The 26,562-nt window shown below is 39.6% G+C and overlaps 1 protein-coding gene across 1 annotated transcript in view; it reads left to right on the top strand.

Moving 5' to 3' along the window:
* The window catches only part of atad2b (ATPase family AAA domain containing 2B), an 86,274-nt gene that overhangs the window by 24,666 nt on the left and 35,046 nt on the right, over window positions 1-26,562 (top strand). The window contains exons 21-24 of the mRNA XM_032584679.1: window positions 461-654; window positions 736-895; window positions 6,137-6,259; window positions 8,553-8,681. Coding sequence (XP_032440570.1) covers window positions 461-654; window positions 736-895; window positions 6,137-6,259; window positions 8,553-8,681 — 606 coding nt within the window. The remainder of the gene's footprint in view (window positions 1-460; window positions 655-735; window positions 896-6,136; window positions 6,260-8,552; window positions 8,682-26,562) is intronic.

The raw sequence follows: 26,562 nt of genomic DNA, 5'->3' as shown, positions 1-26,562 counted from the left end.
CTTCCGCAAACAAGCTGAACTTTCTAGACAAAAAAACTGAAGTTTGACTAAAGTGGGTCGAACAGGGACTTTTACTTGTAATTATGGAGTGATTGAGAATCCGCTATGATATTAGAAAGTGTACTTTAAAATGCAAACTATTCATCTGTCTGTCACTTCATCCTTCAATCGCCTTTCGGATCGCCCTAAAACGGTCCTTCATCTGTCGGCTTATTGCTACTCTGTCCATCCTTCTACAGTCTCCTTTTCCTCTGGTTCAATATTTTAAAGCCTGGCCGCCGTTTCAAATGTGAACGTTTGCATTTACAATTTAAACCGGTAACTGTGGATTTTTAGAAAATGTAAGTTCTAAAAGGTTTGAGATCCCTGCGTATGCCTTTGGCTACAGCTTAGTTAAATCTAACGTTTTAAAAGTTGATCAGAAAAGTCCGGCGTCATTTATCCTCCGCTGTTTTTGCAGAGAGGTGCGAAGAGGTGCTAGCAGTGGCAGAGACGCCGGCCCCTCGGGTCCTATCGGCGGAGGAACAGCGCCGCCTAGCTGAACAGGAAGACAACACGTTACGGGAGCTCAGGCTCTTTCTCAGGGACGTGACTAAGCGCCTGGCCACCGACAAACGGTTCAGCATTTTTAGCAAGCCGGTTGACATCGAGGAGGTAAAGTGGGACCGGTTCTCAAGAAAGGTCGTGTCGCTTTCCTGTCTTTGGCCAACACGACCCGTTACGTATGCTTGTTAGGTGTCGGACTACCTGGAGGTGATTAGGCAGCCCATGGACCTGTCCACTGTCATGACCAAGATCGACACCCATCAGTACTTGACAGCCAAGGACTTCCTGGCGGACATTGACCTCATCAGCAGCAACGCTTTAGAATACAATCCCGACAAGGATCCTGGAGGTAAGGAAGCAAACCGTGTGCACACGCTCTCGTTTCCAGTGAACTTGTGTTGTGGGTGGCTTTTACTTAGTGATTTTTATTTTCGTGTTTTTAGTGCTTTAGTTGGTGTTCAGTGGGCAGAGTGAGAGTTCGGGGTCGGCAGGTCGGGAAATGATTCCCGGACGGATTCCATTAAGAACTAAAAGCCTCCATAAACCAGCCACCGTTTTTTTCACTACACCATACGATTTCATTAGTATTCGGTGCCAGTTTTAGGCTCCGTATTCAGCTCCGTTTGAAGAAGTAAAGAGATCCGATTTATACACAGAAATGTATAGTCAATTATGTCTAATAATGTTGACAAATTTCCTTATAAAGCTATTTAAAATGTTAGTCTTGTCATATAACTTACTGGTAGTGCTTGAAATTTTTCACATTTAGATGATAATGTTTACAACAGTTTTGTTTTCAAAATAAAAATCTTATGTAACGGACCATAGTTCAATGGGTAGGAATATTTTTGCAAAGCACTGTAGTAGGGCTGGAGAATGAATGAATAACAATATATATTGCAATAAGCATGTGATCAATCTCAATAGGTTATACATCTGACAGAATATAATTGAATAATTATAATAATAATAATCAATAATTTTACTGGACTTTGCTCCAGAACCACACAGCATTCTGGGGGATTTATTCAGCCAGCGGCGCAATGTTGACGGCATCAACTAACGCACTCAAAACAGGAAAAGCCACACCACCAGTTTGGTAATATTTTAGGTATTTAAAACATAAAGACTCATCAATAATTGTCAAAATCGACTGACGTGAAACGCTTGTATCGTGTTTCTATCTGGGCTTTCAGCAGTCGGTAATCCGGACACAAAATATGGTGCTTTTCAAGCAGTTATCACTGATTGACTGAGTTCATGACCATTTTTTGAAGAGCAAAAAAGACAGACATCAGTTAGGCTATGTTTCTAAGCCCCTCCCACATTGAGTTTAGTTGAGTTGTCAGTCAGCTGTATATGATGGCAAAGCTGCAATGTTGGCTGTTTGGGGAATCTTTGGTGGCCAAAAACCACATAAGGATACAGCACAGGAGAGTTGAACTGTAAACAGAGAAGTTGAAGCACTCACTCCATTTTTCACTTTGCTTTGGTGAATCATTGCTTAAAAAAACAATTTCTTATCTGAATAATTCTAGTCTGGGCTTTAATAGTAGATAAAGTAGTGTTTCTGCGAATTCAGTTAGATTGTGTCTGATTTTACACTTTTTTAGTACATTAAGAATTTACCTTTACCACAAATAATTTCTTCTTAACCTACAGTATATAAATTTCATTTTTAGTTGATATTTTTTAGGATTAGTATGGATTTTGACTTTTTACCTGGTCTGTTTTTCTATAAAAACAGAAAAAGAGTGCAATACTGTGAAATTCTCCTGTTTTTGTTTAAGACAGATCCCATCAGAATATCCCACCAGGCTGCGCCGACTCATGGCCACGGCTCCCAGACACTAAAATTACTTTTTCCTTTTTGAAAATTCAAATGAAGAGCAGCGTGTAAACCCCCTGCTGATAGCTTTTCCACAGTGTAATTCAAGCCTTGTAGCTAAGGAAGGCTGCTTGACACTTTAATTGCATATCTTGGACTTTTTTTTCTTCTTCTTCTTTTTTACTGCATCTTTGTCCACATCTGAGCACCTTTTTGTGAGCTTAAAATGGCTTTTGCAGTGTGTATTTGGAACCCAGGTGCATAAAATAGTCTTGTTGTTTGCAAAAATGCACCTGAATGCACCAGATTGATTATTTCTATGTTCTGTTCTCATGTTTTAAAGTGATCTAGAACAGTGTTTATATTACACAGCAGCCGAACATTCAAGGGTAAATTGCGCAGACAGTAAGGCTAGTTACTACCGGATACAAGACTCCAACATAGAGTTGTGCCGCTTTAAATTAGAATGTCATTTGGAAACGATTCAAACGAGAGTTTCAGTACAGAAAATGTGATTTCCTACACAGTCACTGGGGACACTGTTCAGACAGAAAGAGTCTATAATTACCAAAAGCTGGCTGCTCAGAGTGCTGTACCCAAGCAAATTAATGGTAAGGAAATGATGGTGGGAGATGCGACAGGGAAACGGGGTGACTGTTGCTCAACTGGACGAATCGTCTTACAATCGTAGAGTTGTGGACCCCATTCCATCTTCCTCCTGCCACGAGTCGATTTACACAAAGTTGCTCGTCTAAATTCGAAACAGAATCTGTGGGGTGTTGTCAAGAAGAGGATGAGAGTCACCTGACATGGCAATGCAGGACAACTAAAAGTTGCAACCAAAGCAATCTGGGCTTCCGTTATAACTCAACGGCAACAAAACGTACACATAGCGTACGGTACAGAGACGTACCTTTCATGCTATATGGGAAAAAAACCCCAAAACAAAACAAAAAATGTAAAAGTTGAGTTAAAATAGTCTTTGAGTCTACATAATTATGAATGAAATAAGTTTTTATGATATCCAACTTTATTGGGAAGCACTCCACTTTAGATTGATCGGTGAAAGGTCGTTTTATGTTTTGTTTTTTTTAACAAAATGTGAGTTTATGTTTATTTAGATCCTAATTAGCATCAGCTATTCTTCCTGGGATCAGCTGACATAAAAAAGACAGATTCCATCTCCATTTGCTTGAATATTCACACCTCACTTTCTTCCAACTTGTGTTACCCTTCTCAATAAATCTGACAACTTGCTTTAATTTTTCTCTTTAAACTAATGTATTGTTACCCCATCTAGGTTTAATGGCACATATTGGTTATTTTAACTTCTGTAATCTGAACTGTTTGGAATATCTTGTGTCTTTTTAATGTTTTTTTTAATCGGTATGCATGTAACCTTGTAGTCACCGTACACCTGCCCCTCAATGAATTTCTCGCAGGGGCAATAAAGTATTTTTTATCTTAGAAGAGAATCTTCTGTTTTTCCTGGAGAGAGCCTGGGTCATTTGTGTGAGCATAAGCGATACAGTAAAGGGAGAAAATACAATGTTTAAATAAATGGAGAAATAAAAAAAACCGATGAAGCTTCTTCGTTTTCTCGACGACCAGGGAATAAGGCCCAGATTCTCCACAATTAGGTTGTGGGGCAGATTTGACGTCAGCTTTCAAAGTGCTGGTTAAAAAAAACAAACAACAAAACTCATTCCACCCTGGTTTTCTGCTTCTTCTCGTACATCATGCTAACTTAGTGGAAAGTTTGAGAAAAACTTTTTCCTTTTTCTTCCCCACCTTGGAGAGAAAGGAAAAAAAGAACTCCACAATAAAATAAGGGACATCTTTGCTCTCTGCACAATGAGTCTTGGTGTCACAAATACAGCTTGTCTGCTGGAGGGAAGCGGTGATGAATAAAAATAAGGAAAAAAAAAAAAAACAATAACAAAAAAAAAACAAAACAGAAAAATCCTGTTAGTGTGCTGAAACACATTAGCAGCGGCGCTGTTTGTCTCTGCCTCCCTGTCTGTTGTAGACGTGGAGGTTAGCGGGCGCTCAGAAGGGTACTGATGAGCTCTCGGCACCGCACCTGGCCTCTGACATCTCCTCCACCGGCAGGCGTTTTTTTGCCCTTAAAACGCAGTCGCGCGCAGCGCACACACGCTCGCATGTGCTGGCAGTGGGAGAAGGCACGCGCTCAGCCACATTGCAATTAAGCAACTGTCTTCCAATTAGACTGCAGAAGTTGGCAGATTGTGACCTCCTTTGTCCCGTTATGCCTGAACTGTTCTCCTACCGCCTGCAGTAATGAGAAACTGCCTGTTTACTGCGGCTACACCTTAGCCTGTGTCTCCAGCTCTGTCTTTATCCCCCCCACCCCCCATCCCCTCTCCTGTCGATGCACGAGCAAAAGAAGAGCATTTAATGATGTGGTTGCTGATGTATAGAGGAAAGGGAAGCTCAGGAGTTGATTTAGATGTAATGAGTGTATATTTTGAAAAGATTCGTATTGTTTGCGTTGGACTTTGTGTAGATGTATTCGTCTGTGTGAAGTGGTGATATCTGGGCTTCCGTTTAATACAGTTAAAAAAAAAAAAAGAAAATAAAGCTTCACCCTCTTTTTAAAGCTGTGAGAAAAGCTATAAGCTCCGTTCTCACACACACAGTAGAAAGAGGGGTGAGTTCGCAATTGATTATTTGCCTTACATGCATGACTAACAGCGGAGTAAATGCTGCTGTGGTCTTGAAGAAAGAGGAATGCAGGAAGGAGAATGAAGCTACTTTCAAATGTATTTAAATGGATGTAGTGCGTTTTGAAAAGGCGAGTAAAGGTCAAAATCCCTTTTACGGCTTTTATTTCTATACACAGAAATGCAAAAAGGAGGCCACAAACTCTATTCAACGTTCAATAATGAAGTAAAAGTAAATAATAAAATAATTGTTAAAGCTGCGGCATGTAACTTTTATAAAAAAATTTTTTCAAATACATATTTCTTTAAACAGCCACTTTGTTGTGACAGTATAGTATGAGACAGATAATCTGTGAAAAGATCCTCCATCTCCACTTACTGCTCCCATTTCCATCTGCAGAAAAACAGTCAGAAGCAACTAATCAGAACCAGTGGGAGGGTCTTAGCGCTGTCAATCAGGCATGTGTACGGGCCGCTCAATGTGCTAACGGCAGAGAAACAATTTACCGTTACAAGAAAACTGTTTATCTGCCGCCTTCGGTGGTCATCCTAATTAGCTTGAGCATCCATGGCACGGTCTGGTCTGGAGAACTAGATGTAGCAGCGCATACAGAAACATGATTGACAGCGCTAAGACCCTCCCACTGGCTGTTATTGGTTGTTTCTTACTGAGCTGTGTATTTCTGCAGATGGCAATAGAAAGCAGATACTTGACTCCCCCCCCCCCCCATACTATACTGTCTGGACATAGTGACAGTTTCAACAAATATCTAAAAAAAAAAAAAAAGGCATATTTAATGTTGCCAAACAATGTTTTTAAAATAAAAAAAAAAAAAGTTTTGTACTTCTTTCTGGTATTGCTTTGAACTTGCACCAATATAATTAAAGTTTTAGTTACACAGAATCAATAACACACTTTGTATTATTACTCTACCCCTACCAAGTAGAGACTTGCCATGTAGAAAGAGTATCGTTGTAGGTAGTGATTTTGGACTGCTATTATTTTGAGCACAGCTGGTAGGATGTGTGCGGCTTTTCTAACACCGACATTCATTCTCGCTGTCCCTTTTCTCCTCAGACAAGGTGATCAGGCACAGAGCGTGCAGCCTGAAGGACACAGCCCATGCTATTTTTGCAGCCGAGCTGGACCCCGAGTTCGACCGAATGTGTGAAGAGATTAAAGAGGCGCGCAAAAAGAGGGGTAAGAACTTTAATTATGCAAGAGAAGAGAAAGCCCTGCCATAAAAAAATAGCTGTTAGTTTATTAAAAAGCTCTGTTTCGTAAGATACTTTGTTAAACTGCTCTTGGTCAATATTCGTTTAGCTACGTCGGTTCTGATTGGACAGAATTGATCATAATAATGTTGCCTCCGCTGGAAGACATTTACCTTTTTTTTGCTTTTATTTTTATTCATTATTATTATTATTATTATTATTATTAATTAAATAAAGAAATATGTTTGGGGGTGAAAAAGAAACACACACCCTTGCTTGCAAGCGGAGTACAAGTGTCGACTCCGTGGGTTTCAGCTTGTTCGCTCTCTTTTCTAAAAATCTCTTTCAATGACTATCTCTGAGAATACAAACCTGTATAATAGAAATCTGCAGGGCAGCCCACTGGTCCTTGATGGAGCAAGTCAGTTTTTAGTGCAGAGTTTGTGGTGGAGGCAGCGGTGGCGCCTGAGGCTCTTTAGCCTTTTGTGCCGGCCGCCTGCCCGACGCTCTGGATTCGTTAATTCGCCGAGCCGCGGCGCGTGGACGCGGGTCAAATCTAAATGAGATTCATGTACACAAACAGTCGCATAATGCGGTTAATTGACACACTTCAGCTAAGTAGTTATTTTTCTGCGACTCGCTAAATGTTAAACACCAAGACATGCAATCATATGCAAATATTCCCCTTTGGAGACAGATGAAATGACATTTTCCTTCACGCCGAGCTCGGCTTCTGTTTACATTTTCTTGCTTACTCTTGTGAACACGGCGCCCTTCAAAATTACTCGCATGTCTTGAACTTTTCCCCCCCGTCGTGTATGGTTGCAAACACAAACTTTCACGCATTGATTTTTCAAAAATGTTCTTTCTGGTCTTTTTGCAGTATTTTCCGTACTTGTTTGCCCATTTAAATGTTCGCTAGTACTTTGCAAACTAGCTCAAACTTAGTTCGAATGGATGGAGAAGGTCTGGGAACATCAGTTCTCAAGTCTTTAAGCAGATTCTTAATTTAATTCAAATGTTAACTTTGACTAGCCCATTATTACATATAAATGTATTTTTATTTTAATTGAGACATTGTAGCTTGCGTTGTATATTTAGGTTTGTTATCCTGATGGAAGGTGAATCTTCATCCCTGTCTTGTGCAAGAAATCTTTTCCACCGTTTTCGTCTTGCCTGTCCCTGCTGAAGAAGTGCGTCCACATAGCATGATGCCGCCACCACCGTGTTTTACAGTGGGCTACCGTGCGGTCAGGGTGATGCGCAGGCCAAACAAAACTCCAAATTCCATCAACTCTGACCTTATTTCAGATATTTTCTGCGTCCCCTGCATGGCTAATGTCAAACTGCTCCTTTCTTTTACTTTGCGTTAGTCTACCACTTACAATTTGAATGAAATACATTGAAGTTAATGGTTGTAAAGCGATAAAATGTGGTTATGTTCAATGGGTATGAATGCTTTCACAAGACGGGTCAGTACAAGCTTTACCCACTTTGTCTTTTGTCATGTTAGCAAGTTGAATCAACCGAACATATCCTGTGATCACATATATTTAGCTATTTTAGGTTATACTTCCAGAAATGCCTCAAAGCTAAAGCATCTTAAGAAAGGTTCACAATACTGCCCTAAACTTTTTTTTTTTTTTTTAACTCAGTCTCAAAAATGTCCAAAAGAGCCTGTTGACATTTGGCTTGAGCTGTAGAAAGCAGCGTTCCACAATGAGCAAGAACCGTGTCGGAGACAAAGCTGTTTTCAAAGGTCACACCAAATACATTTCACTTCATCTTAATGAAACCCAAAGTACAGAATTCGAAACGAATGTTTCTGCAGAGTAAGATCGCTGCCCGAGGAGGAATATAGCTGTTATGAATTCTTGATGATCCCATCGATGATCTGACACGAAACTATCAATAAGCTCAGAACTACATCATGCTCAGTTTAAGCTAGGTTAAAAAACTTGTTTGCATCAGAGAGGAATATATATATATATATATTTTTTTTTACCCAATAAATCTTTTTTCTTTTTAAACGAGCCAGAAACTTTTCAAGGACATAATTTCTCTTCACTGAAGTTCTGGTTTTATCTATGTCTTTTCCTGACAGGGAGCTGAACAATCATCAAGTGTGTCTTTATCAATCATTTTACCGATCTAGAGTTTTCCTGTTCCGCAATATCCAATCCAACATTCCTTTTTTTCTTCTTCTTTTTTTCCACTTTTGCACCACACAAAACACCCAAGAACTTTTTGTTTTTGATGGTCTCTCTGTGCCCCTGCAGACTTCCAGACTGTGGGTCAGCCTACCTCAGCTCCTGGTGCTTTACCAACTCGAAAACAGCATCCTGCAGGAGACGAGCAGGCCAAGACGAACTCCCAAGGCGAGGCCGCTTTCAAACACTGCACTGCCAGTGAGTCTTTATGCATTCTTTTCTCGTGCTGCGTGGGCGACATGAAGGGTTGCGATCTGCAAATGTCGTACCTTGAAGTATCACGTAACATCCATCGCGAAGGTCAAAATATATGCGTGTTTTTTGTTGGTTTTTTTTATGTAAAGTGACACGTACAGTGTATCACAAAAGTGAGTACACCCTTCACATTTCTGCAGATATTTAAGTATATCTTTTCATGGGACAAAATGACACTTTAACATAATAAAAAGTAGTCTGTGTGCAGCTTGTACATCAGTGTAAATTTATTCTTCCCTCAAAATAACTCTATATTCAGCCGTTAATGTTTAAACCACCAGCAACAAAAGTGAGTACACCCCTAACAGACTACACTCCTAAATGTCCAAATTGAGCACTGCTTGTCATTTTCCCTCCAAAATATCATGTGACTAGTTAGTTTTACTATTTCTAAGGTGTGCATAAGGAGCAGGTGTGTTAGAAGATGGAGGAGCGCCAAGTCTTGAATGTCTGCCAGCTCCATCATGTCGTCACGGAGGAGTGGAAAAGCATTCAGTAGCATCCTGTGAAACTCTGGTGAACTTGATGCCCAGGAGAGTTAAGGCGGTTTTGGTAAACAATGGTGGCCAAAATATTGACCAAATATTGACACTTAAGAAACTTTCACTAAGGGGTGGACTCACTTTTGTTGCCGGTAGCTTAGACATTAATGGCTGTATATAGAGTTATTTTACGGGAAGAAAAAATTCACACCTTTATTTAAGCTGCACACAGACTGCTTTTCGTTATTTCAGTGTCATTTTGTCAGCGTTGTCCCATGAAAAGATATACTTAAATATCTGCAGAAATGTGAGGGGTGTGCTCACTTTTGTGATACACTGTAATTCATCCTTTTCGAACTTTCATCTCTGTTGCTATGTTAAAGCTAAAGAAATGTTACTTTGTACGGATGGACTGAAAGTGCAAAACGGTGGTTTCAAAATTTTTTGCCTCTTTAAAATCTGAAAAGTGTGGAGCTCCTTTGTATTAAAACTCCCTAAATTATTATTTTCATATAAACAGCTTTTGCTACAGCTTCAGTGGCTAGTCCTTTATCTCTACCCGCTTATCTCATATAGATTCTGAATTGTTTCTACTTCTTACGGCAAAAATGCTCAATTGTCATCTTGTTGTGCTTAGGCCCGTCACAATAACAAATTTAGCTGAACGATAAAATGTCCTTTTGAGATAAATGGTAATTCTTGTTTTGAGACCATTTTCCAGTGATATATTTATGATATTGCAAATTCTCCCTCTCAAAGACCAATAAACCTTAACTTTTTAAAGTATACCTAACACTGGGACCGGAAGAAAATTAAAAAAAACAATCGAAAACAATAAATAAGACGGAAAAGAAAACCCCGCACAACTAAAACCATAAATAAAATTTATTATGATGTCTGTAAACAAAATTTCTCTCCAAAAAACACGAATCAAAATTGAAACGATCGAACTTATTTTAAATTATCAGGTGATTAATAGCTTAATTGCGACAGGCACAGTTGTGTTCACCTCCGGCGTCCTTCCTCTGAACACCTACCTGCTTCTCTCTTTGCTTTTGTAAACATTCCCACATCATGATGCTGCCACCGCCACGCGTCACTGTAAGGATATTGCTTTTGGAGTAATCTGTCATGTTAATCAAGTTTTTAGAGGCAAGTTCAAGTCAGCCCTGCTATGTTCTCAATTGGTTAGGCATTGCTTAGGAACACAAAAACTGCATCGACTTTCCTCCGAGTTGTTGCAGTGCATTGTGGGATGTGTAGTATGGCCATCAACAATACATATATAAATAATGAACCAGTCAGAAGTGGCTTGAAGACAGCATGTCTGCACTGATTTTACAGAGTAGCATTGGAGTGAGTGCCTCTGAACACTAAAATTTCATATTTTAAATACTGAAATGAAACTTTTGAAGCTGAAAAAAAAAATCCTACCACATCACAATCTTCACTATTTCATAGCAGCTTATTTAATCAAATCCCAGTAAAAATCCACAGAGGTTTGCCATGATAAATGCGAAAACAATCCCGGGGTTTGAATACTTTTTGTGAGGCCCTGCGCATGACGACAGGGAACCCGACACACGGACTGCCAAAGCGCTTCCCGTTCACATACATTTAGTCTGGGGAGAAGCGACACAGTGAGCAGCCTCATTAGCGTGGCCGCCGTCTCCTAAGCACTCAGAACACGGCTGCGCCGCAGAGCAATTACATGCCTACCTGAGGTAAACGGCGGGTGCCTATGGGTGGAGGGAGGGCCGGCGACGGGCAGGGGGCAGAGTAATGAGGCCGTTACCTGAACAAATGAGGGGCGAGTCGGGGTTTTGCGTGTTACGCCGTACAGCTTTCATTTGGACGCAGAAGATTGCAATAGCCTGGTGAAACTGACCTGAAATATTAGCGAGTGCACGAAGTGTGTAGAGAGATGTTGCACTCGAAAATCTGAAATGTTGATGGGGGGGGAAAAAAAACAACAGTCTATTTACTTGGCAGTAGAAACATGGCATAATAAAAGGCCTGTTTTCTATAAAAGTCCACATTTTTGTTCTGTAGTACCACAAATCGCCACTAGATGGAATGTTTCTCCCATGAGAGTTTCCCCTGTGGATCCCTGACAGAGGGGAGAAATATTTCTAGCCTTTTTAGGGCAGTTGTTTTTTTCTCCTCTCATTGAACAAAGAAATTAACATGAGGGTCAAACAATGAGTTTCCATTGAATACACACACATTTCACTTTGGCCAGTATTTTTTTCCACAAGAAGATGTTTAATTGTCTCTTAAGTGTAGAAAATGTTAATTTAGTCATGCATTACCACCAGTAAAGGTCAACATGGAACTAGAATGACCAGACATATATACACACACACATAGTACAGCTTTAATTTGCTACTTTTGTCGGCAGTCTTTATCTGGAAAGCCAAATGTCACAGATGCAGGCCACCAATTTGGAAACGATTGGGAGAGTTGTTATCAGACTCCACCAGAGGTGTAATTAATTACAGTAACTCAAGTGATTAATTTGTGACATTGCCAGCTAGTTCTCACCTGGAGCACCACAGCGACGCACCTATTAGGCAAATTGATCAGAGTCGGGTCCTGAGTGAGGTACGACTCGGAGGAAGGCGCATCTGTCTGACGGGGAGGCGTCAATCTCTAATCTCTGTGCCGGTACTGAGGAAGTGAACCGAGTGCAGCTGGGTCATTCCCGCGTATGCGCCTTTTGCTTTTCCTTTCATGGCGGAGTCATGGGGCACTTAAAAATTGAAGTTATCCCAGATCACTTACCTGGAGCATCTGGAGGTGGATCGGTACCTGCAGTTCTTTCAGGTTTTTATCTGGACCAGCTTCCCCCCCCCCACACACACACATTTTTCTCCATTTGCCTCAAGCCGAGAACCTGCCTGTGACATTCAGATATAGCCGAGCGGCGGCACCGAGGAGATTCTCTTTTTTAAAAATGTATATTTATTTATTTTTTGGAGTCATGGAGAAGGTTACATGGAAGGCTTTTTGAGGACTAGGGATATTTTCGAATCGGGTGTTAAAAGCAGCAACAGCGTGGGGTGAAGGGGGCCCGGTTGTTCGGACGCAGACGGCCGGAACAGCTGGTGCTCCCGCGAGGTCGCCGAGGGTTGGGGGAGAGGTGGCAGCGCCTCGGCTGTTAATGCACGAGGAAACGGGAAGGCTGGGTTTCCATTAGCCTCTGTGGGTTGCTCTGTCATGGTTTCTCTCTTTCTTCAACCTCACACATCTGCCACTCTCCCTGGAGCAACAGAGAACCCAGAGCCCATTACCTTAGGCCGCGGACCCGGGTTCACTCGGAGTGCATTGCGACTAGGATACAGTTCATGTGGAGTGTCTTGCTTTCATTCATAATTAAGCCTGTTCAGTTCTTCTGTCACTGATGCTATTCAGCAAGGCGAATCAGTTGGTCTTGATTGCAAGGGGGGGTTGTAGGCTTGACGGGTAAAAATGCAAAATTTTAGACGCACTCTGTAAATGTCACGCTTCAAAAACAAGTTGCTTTATATCAGTGGCCTTTAGAAATCTCAATCCACAGATATCCCTGATTTAATGAGAAATTCTTAATTTCTGGGTTGCTTAACGAAACGACAGCAGACTGCCAGCTGCATGTTTGCAGAGGTTAGCTTAGATCTAAGTAAAGGACTCAAAGATCATTTTTGAAAACCACTGGAAAATGTGTTAGGAAATCTAGTACATGTCTGTTCTCTTTTCCTAAGTGGTGACATTCTTTGGTGTTTGAAATATTTTTTTCACGTTTTGACTTTTTATAAGTCTTGAAGAATAGTAACTATTATCACTTTTATTTACCACTTTTTCTATGCTAAGATAGCTTTGATATTGAATAGTGATTTCATATCACTATTAGCCATAATAAATCAAATAAATACATAGGTTATTAGTTTATCACCTTTTATGCAATATTTTAGCCTTTTACCCCCCAAAAACTTTACTAATTGTCTACTCGGCCAATCTTCGGGACTGCTACGTCATTTGTTACCCAAAACACGTCTCAAGAATTTCCGCCAGATTGTTGCAGGAGCAACAAATTGTGAATATTACTCGACGTTTGTGTGATTTAAATCTACACAAAGTAGCTACTGCAGGACTTCCATGAATTCTGGACATATTTGATGATTTTCCAGGTCCTGGGAAGGTATAAAGAAAAAAACAAAGTATCTTCTTTTTTTTCTTATCTTCAATCCTCTTAAGAGTACAAAATCTAATAATTTGGTGGTTTTCACAGATTTACTTATGATTAAATAGCCTTCTTTGTTCTTGATTTTGATCTTCATTTAAACATTTTACCCATTAGGTTTTTGGTTTTGGTTTACTTGCTGGACATACTGTGATTTATCAATTCCAATATGATTTTTCTTCTTAAGACGTGTTGACTTCCATCCAGTGTTTGTCAACCCGGGTCCTAAGGGGTTTACTGAACATCATGTTTCAGGCGTTTTTCTATTCAAGCTGCCTGATTGCAGTGACTGCATTGCTTCCCGCATGCCAGTAAGTCCTGCAGCAGCCTGTTACTCACTCATCAGTTTATGACAAAGCGAATGTTGAATGCTTGAAAAATTGAGGCGAAAACATGTCTAGAAATTCGAGTCTGGAAAAGTGTGTGGTTTTCATATGTAAATTGTGTAGATACAGATTATTTAAAAAGTGAAATCCACCTAAATAACTAAGGATGGTGAAGTGGTGCAGTGCGTAAACGAATCACCATCTAATGAGGTGAATAAATGAACCCTCTTCAGACCAGAATTATTTATAGGCCACCTGGATCTATTTTGATTTTACAGCTGTAGAACCATAAAAAAGTGCTTCTGTTGCTCTTTCAAAGACATCTTCAGCTTTCAGTATCTAGCAGTTATTCAGTATTACTGAGAGTCGTTCACTGTACAATAACAGTTTAGAGGTCAAAATAAAAACACAAATGACGCGTTGACGGGTTGGAGATATGACGTCTGAAATAAAATCCCTTTTACAGGCGAGACCGCTTGCAAAACCACGTTGGGTTGTGTGATTGTTAGAGATAATTGCTATGCAAGACACTCCCAAAAACACAATGTCTCGGTGAGTTAATTAAATTAGTAGTGAGAAGCAGATCTCACCAACAGTTTAACGCACCACGAGGCTTTGCATAATGCATGGTTTTCTAAAGAAACAAATTAACTTACTGGTCTTTAAATCTTTTGTTGGAGATCATTTTGAAAGTAAAACCATTTAAGGCTCCAAGAACAAATCTACCTCGCTTCCTCTCTGGACTCCCTGCTAATTCTTCCCCAAGACCTTTCATTGTCCTTTTTGTTGGTGATCATTACTCGGTAAAAACGAAATAAAACCAATTTCAAAAGTATAACTGAGGTATTTTCTGGTAACCAATGCATTTGGTGTATTTTTTTTGTTGTATTTTTTTATTTAGATGCAAAGATGCACTCCATACATACTCACACTTTAACAACCCTTATTTACCTTACTCATCGATGTGGAACTTGGTGAGGAAGCCGTAGTACCGGGCTTTCAGAATCCGATTGTTGCACATTCATACCATATAATCGAGGAAACAATTATGTAAGAACACTTAGATTTTTAAAGTTGTCTACTTGAAGACCAGAAGATACTGTCTTTGAGATGCGTTTTGTTGTGTGAGGAGGGGTTTCAAGTCACAACATTGCAAGTTGGTCTTCTTATAACATTGTTTGGCTCCATGCTGTTCCCATATTACTCAAAAAATTATTAATGTTGTGATCTTTTTTTTGCCCTCGGTTATCTACCTGATTTTGATTTAATGCAGCCAAACCATGGCACGAAGGCAAAAGAACCCTCTGCTTGTCTTGCCGTCGATGTGGCAGCCACAGCTAACATTTGTGCGGTGTTGAAAGGTACATTTGGTATGGAAACTGTCCGTCTTCAGTAATTTGTGGACGAAATGTTGCAGACACGGCATAAAGTGGCCATCATGTCGCTTAATAGCACGCCCAGGGGAAAAGGTAGCAGGTTGTGTTCATGTAGATGGAGCGTGGCTGTGTTTCGCCCCTCCGCCTTCGCTTTTTATCTCCCATCACTGTAAACAGACAGCTCCCCCTTCTCTCTCTGTCTCTCTTTCAAATGACCGTCCATCACTGCATGTTGATGAGACATCTGAATTGATAATAAACTTCTATTCGCTCCTTTTACCTCAGGCTAGAATGGTTGCGGCATAAAAGCAAGGCAAGGATTTATTTATTTATTTTTTTTGCTTGGAAGTGAGATACTTGCTATAAGCTTGATTTTCCTTTCTTGTCAGACATTTGACTCCTTAACCTTCCTCTCTGAGGGCATAAAATCCAACCACAATACTAGTTTCTGCCACGTGGTTTCAGATTGATTTTATCCAGTGCAGCACATATGCATCAAAAATAACAGGTTAATGTTTAAAGCCCTTTGCTCTAAGGGAATGGCATTAATTTTACCCAATCGCAGCGATATAATTAATGTGCAGCCAACAGAGACTCTCCAGAACTGGAGTTCGGATATTTTTACTTGTCTAACTCCCTACGACACACAACTTTAGCTTTGACTGGGTACTTTATGTTCACAACAATAAGGTATAAAAAAGAGAAAGCATCATGATGGTCAATGTTGCTATCAAGTGATATCTTAAATTATGAACATTAAGGCATTTTAAGTGCCCTGTTCAGGCAGCGTTGTGGTGTCAATGGCAGATTTCCTCTAAAACGGGGAAATCGAGAGATTCCTGCTGCACTTTTAAATTTTAAAAAATTTATAATATGGCTTATTATATCTGATTCCTGCAGATTGCTGTAGCAGGCGATACAGAGGACTTGTCAAGTCTGTAGAAGCATAGAATTGGATAAAAATTTTATTTTTTAGTTCTGGGAGCGTATGGTAGATGAAAACGGAGGAAGTGCCTTACTCCCTGTCCCATTTTCTAAAAGTGGTATCTTAACCGGACCCTCTCTCCCTAGGCATTACGGTCTCTTGTTTTCGCTGGTTTCTTATATAAAACCTTAAAAAGCCATTAAAACATTTCCCAAAAAGTCATGGCGAACTTTTGTGTTTACACTTCAGAAATGATCTACAAAAGGACAACAAATTCTGGGAATATGGGTGAGAAAAAGTTCTGGATTTTGACTTGAAGACTGCGTAGAAACCCTGCAGATTGAATCTAAATGAGCTTTTCCTTCATTCATGAGTTCATGCTAGAGAAGGACAGAGCTCCACTGACCTTAGATGGCCGAGTTGTTCCAAGTATGAATACAGCAATGTACTACTTTAGTATTTAATTGGTAGATTAGCATAAAATTCTAATGCTGAAGTAACTTTACATGTGGTTTCTCTTAATCTCTTCCCTCCGCTTTTAAATTCTACTTTCTGCGGTTGAAAATTCATTTTGTGGATAGCTTTCACACAGCTTTCAGCAATACTTCCAACCTACGATTGACACTTTCTGTGAGTTTGTTTAAAAGCAGGTGGCTGAACTTAACCGCCACTAGGTCCTTTCCTCTACATGGCCAAGGTCTCCCTCTTGTTTGGCAATTTCTAGATACATGGAATCTTTTTCCTATTCAATACATGTTTTGTGTCTGATGCGACTGGTAGTCCATAAAAACAGAGTATCAATTATCACAAATTTTTGGCGAAAGGTTAGTATTAAATTAGATCGTACCATATTTTTTAAAATCTAAAACAGTCGTGGTGGGTTCACACCAAACGCTGAAACCTCCAATTGCGCTCTTTGAAAGCCAAAAGCATAGGTTGCCAGTTTGTGGGCAGAGATGCTTCTTGGATCATTTTGCATCAGACTGCATCCGTTTGAATGTTGCTGAAGTGTCAATTTACATCATTGTCAGGAGATTTTTTTTCCTTTCAGTGTAATATGAACAATCATTTTACACATACAGTACAGACCAAAAGTTTGGACACAACTGTGTGTCCAAACTTTTGGTCTGTACTCAATACAGACCAAATGTTTGGACACACTTTCTCATCGAATTCAATGAGAAGGTGTGTCCAAACTTTTGGTCTGTACTGTATATATTTTCGTAAAAAGTTCACCGTGGTTATTTTTCTACCCAGTTATTGCACTTTGTGGGAGCTGGGTTAAGTGTTTTCACGAGGGCAAAGTTGACTATGTAAGACTGCCACGTAAAATGATTTAATTGTTTTTGAACTTGTTTTCTTCTTACCATTATGATGGTAATGAAGAACGTAAACATTATAGTTCATCTTGATTGATTCCTTAATCAAACGGAGAGTTCCCAAAGTGCCGTTCTTTGTTTTGAGATGTTAGTTTTGTTTAAGGCTTAGCGCTCCACGTCTCAGAGGTCTCCGTGGGCATCTGCCAGGTTTGGAATCTCTCAAAGCCACTATTCCAATTAACGTGGATCTCGGAGCCACGGCTTGATAATAGAACAGAGTCAACTTTTTATTCTGCCTCTCGCCGACATCAAAGAACAGCCGAACATTGCCGGCATTTAGTCAGGACTGCAAACAGAAAAATTATACTGGGCCTCCTGGGGTTTTCAGTCTCGTTGTTTTTTTTTTTTTGTTTTTTTAAACCATAGCACAGTCGATTAGTCAATTTCAGTAAACATCAGAAGCCAGCGTACGCCAAGTGGCCTAATGGGGTGCTTTCCCTCTCTTTGCCTCATTCTGATAAGTTGTAATTGACTGGAACAATTGCACAAACATGATGCATTAGTACTGAATTAGTTTGAATGACTTATAGATTTGTTTTGCGAGAGCAAAATTGTCTTTGGAACTTTCTGCACTCCGTCAGAAGTTCAAAGCGAACTGATATCTGTTTTCCCATTAAGCTCGCCACCTTGTGCATTTAAATCAGTGGTGAGTTGAATATTCATTTACTTGATGTATGAGTTTCGTCCAAGGCAGGGTTTATTTTTGTGGAATGTCTGGTGGTGTGAGAACTCTTACTCCACTTTAGTAAAGCAGTTTGGTTTTGCTGAATGTGGCTTCTGACACTGCTGACACTGCAACATTTTATTTCCCCAAATATTCCCAGCAAAATAAACTGTGCTTATTTAGAATTTACTCAAAAAAAAATATGACATAGTTAGGAAAAATTATCAAAAGCTTGTTTTATGTTTGGCACAAACTTTTAAAAGTTAAATTATTCACACCCCTGGCTAATTTAAGAGTTTATATTGTTTCCATTCAGATACAATGACCTAAAAAGGAAGATGTGATTTGAAGGATCAATATTTAATCCAGGGTTTCTCACTCAAGAAGTGTTGAAGAGTTTAGCTGATCCAAGTTTTTCCAGATCCCCAGAAACCGGGTAATAGGTCTTTATCAGACTGCTGAGTCAGAAGCCACTTTCAGCATTATGTTGCATCATAATTTCTTGCAAAAACTGATATTAAAACCTTTTGAAAGGGGAACATTTTATGACGCAGCAATATAATGTCTGGAAAAGTATGAAACTTTAAAATGGGCATGTTATGAGAACCCTGTAATAAGGAAACAGGTTTTTTTCTTCTTAGCGTTGTGTCTGAGAAGTGTAATACCTTCAGAAGTCAAACTGGAAGTTTTTTTTTTTCCCCAAGCCAATAAATGTCAGAGGAAGAATTATCCAGAAAGGTGTCGCTTGTAGTACAAAGAAACCCTGTGTCCCATTATTTAATTCAATATCCCTCACTTTGGAGTTCTATTATCATTTGCTGCGATGGTCTGAATCCTTTAACAGACTCGCAGGGTTTCTAATCGCTATCTAATCTAATCAATTTAGAACGTGCAAGAGCTCCAGCAAAGTACAATAATGGCCATCATTCACAGTGAATGTGATGTGCCTTCTGATCTTCCTTTAGTGGGAGAGCCTGCAGACTGTAAGCTCACATTGTGTAGATATTTGGAGATAAATATCTACAGCAGGGTGAATGGGTTTTGCTTGTTTTGTAATTTGACTGCATAGAAAATTATTTAGTCAGCAGCCATTTTACAGTTTTGAATACTTGCAGAGTTACACTGTAAGCGTTGGTTAGAATAAGGTATGGTTAGCTACTGGTATTATGGATATTGTATAATATTTTAAATAAATGTAGCCTTTTAAAACCTAATACCTTTTTCTATTCATGCATTCTTATGTTTTTTGTGGTTAGATGCAAGAAAAATCTGGAGTGACCGTTTTATTTTTTTTAAACTGTGTGAAGCTGACTGGGCAGCCATCTCCTGGCAATCCAGATTGCTATGTGTTGTGTTGTCATTTGTAGTCATTTTAGCTAATGTGTAAAGCAGCATGATACCCTCCCCCCCGCTATACACCTACAAAATGCAAATTTTTGGGGGTATTTTGGTTTAGGGACTATGTAATTAAACATTTTATGGAAGCATGCTAATGTAAAATATTATGCATTCTTCTAAAGCCTTTTTTATATAGCTACAAATCTTAACAACAATGAATTGAGATATTTTTTTTTTTTAGATATTTAAAAAAAATAATCATCACCCGCTGTCTAGAGCTTACTCTGTTAGCAACACAGGCTTTATCGCCCTGTCAGCAGAAGTGTTAGAGTTTTTTTTCTGCTTCCCAAATGCTATATGGTAAGCATTTGGCTAAAAATGAACCTTAAAATGCTATTTGAAATTTGTTTTGCTTATCCGCGTCCAAACCCATCAAAATGTTTGTCATCCAATAAACATTTGGTTTTTTGGAGCAAATCATCTAAAAAAAAAAATCATTTTTGGATCATTTGTACTCCCACCCTTTCCCCTTGCTCTCTGCTACGATACAGCTCTTTTTCCATAAACATGAACATTCGGGTTAGCTAGCGTGGCTATTAATGGCGGCAGATAAACAGTTTTTCAGTAGGTGATTTTTTTCTTCTTCTGCCAATTGCACATTGAGCAGCTTGTACACAGGCGTGATTGACAGTGCTAAGATGCTCCTCTTGGCTCTAATTGGCTGCTTTTGACCGGGAGCGGCGCATTTCTGCAGATGACCGTAAGAGCAGTACAAGCAGGTGGAGGAGATTGATTTATTTTGGTTTTCACAGATTATCTGTTATGACACGATAAAGGTTTTAAGAAATGTGTAAAAAAAACATGAAAGAATTTTATAAACGTTACATACTGCAACTTTAACTGTAATCATCAACAATATATTAGAAGCGGTAGGAATACTTGTTGCTTTTATGTTTCAAATAAAAGCAAAGTAATACACATTTTGCTTTTAAAGTGAGAGTTCTGCTACTTTTTTCTTTTTTTTTTTCCTGGGGTTATCATACGTCGTAGTTTATACCAAATACTGTTTTTCGATAAACAAATAGATTTTCTTTATGTAACATAAACACTTTATTGTAAGCACACCTGTAGCGTCGCCTCATTTACGAGTTCTAATTACACCAACATAGAGCAGCAGGAGGATACACCTTAGGCACAGTTTCTTACTCACCAGCCTGAATTCTCCCTTTTTCCCCCAGGATATCGAAGGGCTGCTGGTAAATGCCAGTTTCTTTTCACTCAGTATCCGGCTTTTAAACTTCAATCCTTTCAGGGGACCCTTACCAGGTGCCTTCTCGTATTTTTGCCTTTGCACAAGGACTCTGATCACTCACATCAGTCAAAGAGACAGCCGGTACGTTGCTTTTTACATCCCCACTCCCGCTTTACAAGTGTGGCTGTACATTTTTGCTTGGGGGAACAGATCATTTCCCCAGGAAGCTTTCATGCCCTGCTGTGGCTCCGTGTGCGTGTACAGGCTGACATCTTCAGCACTTCTTGGAACCGCCTGTGCATTAGGGCATATCTGTCTTCTGTGAAGAGGGCACCACAGGCACCATCATCCCACTGGCCATTTACTAAGCAGCAGAGAGGAAAAGGACAGAGCAGGATAGATGCTCTGACTAAATTACGTCCCAGGCTCATCTCTCTCTCTTGTTGTTGTAGCAGTTTTGACTACAGGGAGTGCATGGTGTCCTGTTGCTTTTTGTTTTGTTTTTTTCCTGACCAGAAACAAACTCTTGGTCAGAAAATATCTCACAAATTATCCCTACATTGTATTTTGTGTTAAAATTGTACTGGGTTTACATCGAGCAAGCTGGCTGAAATCCTACTTCACAAAATCTGGACGTGGAATTGCATCGGGCATGAACATGAGCCGATTTAGCCGCGTTACGGCGAAATGGAATCAGGCTTTTTGGGTGGGAAATGCAGTCCTGCTGGCAGCACCATCAAGTTTCGCTTTTGCTGGGATGTTGCCAGGCAACCAAGGTGAATATCGCCCGAGTCAGGAGCTCCACCATGAAATATTTCCTGCATATAACTTCTCACACTGCAAAAACACTAAGTATTTTTGGTCTAGTTTCTAGAGCAAATATCTTAGTATACTCGAAGTAAGACAAAACTAACTTACAGGTACATTTTCAGGAAGAAATAGGAGCTTGTCTTTAGTTAATAATTCCTTAATATTGATGAAAAAGCACTGGTTGTAAGTGAAATAATCTGCCAGTGGAGCAGGACATTTGGGAACAAGACATTTGAGGAAAAAATACTTTATAAGATTTTGTGTTTTTGCAGTTCAGAAGGTACATTTAAGTGTAGATTATGACCTAAGAAAACAATAGTTCTTAGTAAGCTAGGAGACAGAAGTTTTTACTATGCCAGAGTCAGGCTTATATCCCTGTTGCTTTATACTCAACTATACAAATGCTCTAATGACTCCAGCTTTGATTTTTAGTGCGCAGAAAGGAGACTCGTATTGATCGCGGGCCTTGGCAATAAAACAAATAAGTTTATTTTCCAAATTGTTTTGGCCGAGCACTGTGTTGTGACTTTGAATGAAGAGAGAGAGACACGAGGATGATAAAGGGTAATGGGAAGACGGCGATGCAGCAGTGGAAGGATAGTGACTGATATCCGTAATTTGAAGACGCAAAGATGGGATCATCTATTGATCTGAACATCTCATCAAGCCGCAGATCAAAGTGTCACATCGGGTGACAAACGCCTTTTTCCATTTCATGACCAAATGATCCGGGCTCCCTCAAGGCCCCGTGTCGCCATGACAGCCTTTTCTGATGATCGTTGTGCCCCTGCAGTGTTTACCGTGTTGTCTCATTTTCCTCCTAACCTGTTCTTTGGCCCATTTTTCCATCATGATTAAGGCTCTAAAAGATGCGCTGTGTCTCAGTTTTGATTGGATTTGTTGAATGTGTGGAATTATATCCTCGTCTATGTGATCAGACAAGGAGTTCTGCTTCATTGACGGCAAGTTTGGTGGGAAGGAAATTGTTCCAGAAGTCACTTTCCATCCCAGTGTCAGAACTGAATAGAAGTAATGTAAAGTTCAGTGGGACTAAATGACATCCATCCATATAGTTTTCATTCTCATCTGAATATACCAGATTTTCAAAATTTTGTTTAGTCATGCTAACTCAGCACTGGAAACGACCTCTCAAATAGTGTGTCATTTATATCTCAGTAATCTTTAAAATGTTGCCTTCTATAATGATTGATTTTACTATTTAATCATGGAGGTCTGAACATCTACAACAAATGCTCAAAATAATAGAACAATCATATCAACAGAATCTCAGATTCAGAAAAATCCAGCCTTTGTTTAAACATATTCAATTTTACTAAAACGCCAAACCTTAACTTTTTTCATTTTTTAAGGCTTTTGTTCTGACAACACTCCCTAAAAACTAGTAGCTTTGTTGATGTCTTCCAATGTTTGTAAAGGAAACTCAGTCACATCAAGGTGCCACTCTTACCTGTAGCTTTCAAACTTGACATTCACCTCCCTTTCCATCCTGCTTACTGTAAGTAGTGAAAAATTAAATCTTATGGTTCTCCATAAAGCCTAGTGGCCATACACCAAAAGAGGTGGGTGTCATGTCGTATTTAGTTCAAATAATCTCTGATCATTAGTATAAGTTTCAGGTACATTTGAAACTCCAACAATATGAATTGTTGGAGGAACTGAAAATGGTGCCTTTAAGTACATTTTCTCAACAGAGGGTAAAAAGTTTCCATGTTAAATCCTTTCTTTTTGTCTGTTTGCTCTTACTAACAAACTAAAGCGTTTGTTTTTTCTCTCCTCCTCCTCCCTCGCCCCCCCAAAAAATCAGCGTGAGATTAAACTACTGCAATAAAAGATTAATTTCTTCTAAGGCGTTTGGTAAAATGTAGTACTCAGGGATACGCTCTGGTTGCTTCCGCTTGAAACAGAATTGGAGTTAAAGCCGATGGAAACCGTTCCTAATACTTTCTCACTTTGTTTAATAAAACGTGCTATAAAGGATACATTTTAATTTGTGGGATTTCTGAAACAATTCTTTCCCGTGGCAACATTTGACTCCTGTTTAACTCCTGGCTCGCTTATTCTACCACTGTACGGTTTTTTTTCCCGTGAACCATTGCACACAATGCGGTTATCTGCCTGTGGCAGAGAGCAGATTATGACAGTACCTCCATCTTTTCAGACCCACAGATCCATTTGCTGAACATTGAACAGAACATACTTGTAAAATTTAACAATAAAAATATGTGGGGGAAAAAAACAAACAAACTGCTGAATAGATTAAAATCTGTTTCTAAATACACATTAGAATAGATCTTATACATTGCTTAATTGCTTTATTCGGGAGATAGATAGAAGGTCCATCTTCCCTTTTATGAACTTATGCAAATCGGCATTCATCACAACAAGTATTTATTGGGATTTTACAAGCGTTGATGTTCTGATGAACCCTACACTGGCGTAGGAATTTACAGCACGAGACCACACCTTTAAGCTTTACATTCACTCTTGTTAAAGTCACATCTGTTGATGAACGGTCACATTAAAGTCCACGACCGTCTCTGTTTAATCCGATTTAATAGGTTTCCCCTGCATGTACTCCAAAGTGTTGGCCTAAATAGAAGTTCAAAAGAGGGAATTGCCAAACAAGAAATCTCTTGAGGCAGGGAAATAGTTTTATTTTTTTGTATTTCCATGGAAACGCACACACAATGAAGCACATAAATTCAGCAGTGAAAGAGGTAAATGGGTTAGTAAACAACAGACCATCTGTCCGGGCGGGGTTGGGACCCTGTTGGTGTGAAATGGATTATTGTAGGTGCCGTTTTATTTTTTTTTCTCCCCAAACACTGGGGCTTTGCTGCTTAAATCTGTCTGTGAATTTATTTTAGGCGTAAACGAGGCCTCGGTTAGTTAACAGCTTGAACCAATTAAAACACATCCTGCGTTTAAGTTTACTTTTGAGGCAGAAAGGGGAGTCAAATGTAAAAAATAGATATTTCTCTTTTACTAAATAATTGCCTGAGTACAACAGTTGTCACCTGTATTGTTGTTTTTCCTTTACAGCAGATACTCAAATGTTTAAATCAGCTAAAATATACTAAAGCACCCGCTTGAGCTTCTCTTAATCAACCTTTTCTAAAAGTATTTATTGTTTTAGAATTTAATTTTTACTCCAGCATTTATATCTGCAACTTCTGTTTTCCTATCATTTTTTAGCTGTTGATATTTGCATCAGCTGCATTCATTTTTTTTCCAGTGGGAAAGCATTTATATTGATCTTGCTGACTGTTGGATTAGCGAGGCAAGTTCATTCAGAGTGCAGAAGATTTACACGATTTTCTGAATTAAAATAATCTTCTACAACGACTTAGTTTTTATGAAACATGAGCGGGTACTCCTATGCCAAGGCGAAAATGCTTGAAGCGAGCATTTTTTTAATAGCTGGAGCAGCTCGATGGTCCTCGCATAATTATTCGCACGCCGTGAACCGTTTCCACGGTTTGTCATTCTACTGTTCTCTCAAAATGTGTTACGACAAGTAAACCTGAAGTTGTGCATTGGTGTTAGTTCAATTTAAGTTTCCCTTTACAACCGGTTGAATTCAGATGTCACCTAATAAATAGTCGGTTTTATTTACACTGAATTGTAAATCTCGATGTCTCGATGCATAATGAAGACAGAAGAACATAGCAGGTAGTGTGGCGCGAAAGTGGAACATCTTGAAGACAAAGTCACACTTTACGCATTGCATGACAAAATGTCGGCGACTACATTTCTCTTAAACGGAACGGAAAGAGTCAGTTCTTAAGTTTGCGCCTTCAGCCACGTCTCTAAGCAACGGATTGAACGCACTGCACACTTTTTAATCGGCCGTATTAAAGGCAAAAACCATTATTTAGAATTCGTTCCACTTCACAATTTAAAGATTCACCAGGGTTGGGGGTTTAATTGAAGAATGAATCAGACGACCGCTGACAATAATGTGCGTCGAGGCTATAAGGACAACTAAGGTACGCTGCAGAGCTGTCTGTGGGTGTCACCGGTCTGACTTATTTATTTAATACCTGCCTGGTGGCAGTTTGGAGAGAGGTCTTATCTCACTTCTGCTTTCTGAAGCTTTATTTTGTGCGTGTGTGGGGGGCCGCTTTGACAAGTATGTGTAGTGGCGGCTTGAAAATTTGTGCAACTACATAAATCTTGCATGGGTTAGGCACTTTTAATTATAACAAAGTGCTCCAGTTTTCTTTCCCTCCATCCCAGCCCCATCAGCATATCTCTCTTCTATGGTTTCCTCTTCATGCTCTAACAATTTTCATACATTATTTAAGAGCCGACTATGACGAGTCATTTGCTGCCACCCAGACTCACCTTTGCGTCGCCGAGGAGCCTGTCGCATAGCATCCAACGGCGATAGCTGACCCCTGTGGCACCCTTTATTTCTTTATTTTATTATTTTATCCGCATTGTTGATTAGTTATTGTGGTTTTGCGTGAGGAGGGAATAAGAGCTTGTGTCGAGTACGTTTCCCAGTGGAGATGTTGCCTGAAACTTGGCCACTGTAGCTGTTTTATTTGTTTTGTTTTTGTTTTTTTAAAATAAGATGCATATTATTTAAAAAATAAACAAGCAAAAGTGAGGGAAGGGAGTTCAACAAAACCAAGAGATTACTGATGGATGTTTTCAATAACGTAAAATAGGAAATTCTGGTCAAAAATGAGAGAAAAACACAAGCTCGCGCAAACTAAGAAGCATCACTTTGTATGATGCCACTGTTCAGAAATACCCAGGATGCCTGGCCTGGTTTCTGTCTTTGTTATTGCTTTATCTTTCTGTCTGTCTCTCTTTCCCTCTCTCTCTCTCTGGTGCCTCATTGTTATAGCTAGGAAACTATCTCATGTGCCAGTCAACCCTGAAGACCTGTCTGCCTCCTGTATATCATACTCTCATGTCTACTTCCCTTAGATAAGATCAGGAAGAACCAAAAAATGAAAGCAGCATCCTACCTTAAACCCCTCTCCGCAAGCAGCCTCAGAAGCTCTGAAACCAGCTGTAG

This window comes from Xiphophorus hellerii, chromosome 15 (genome assembly GCF_003331165.1).
Source record: "Xiphophorus hellerii strain 12219 chromosome 15, Xiphophorus_hellerii-4.1, whole genome shotgun sequence".
NCBI classification, from domain to species: Eukaryota; Metazoa; Chordata; class Actinopteri; order Cyprinodontiformes; family Poeciliidae; genus Xiphophorus; species Xiphophorus hellerii.
The sequence above is the reverse complement of the archived record's forward strand: the minus strand, read 5'-3'. Positions and strand labels throughout refer to the sequence as shown.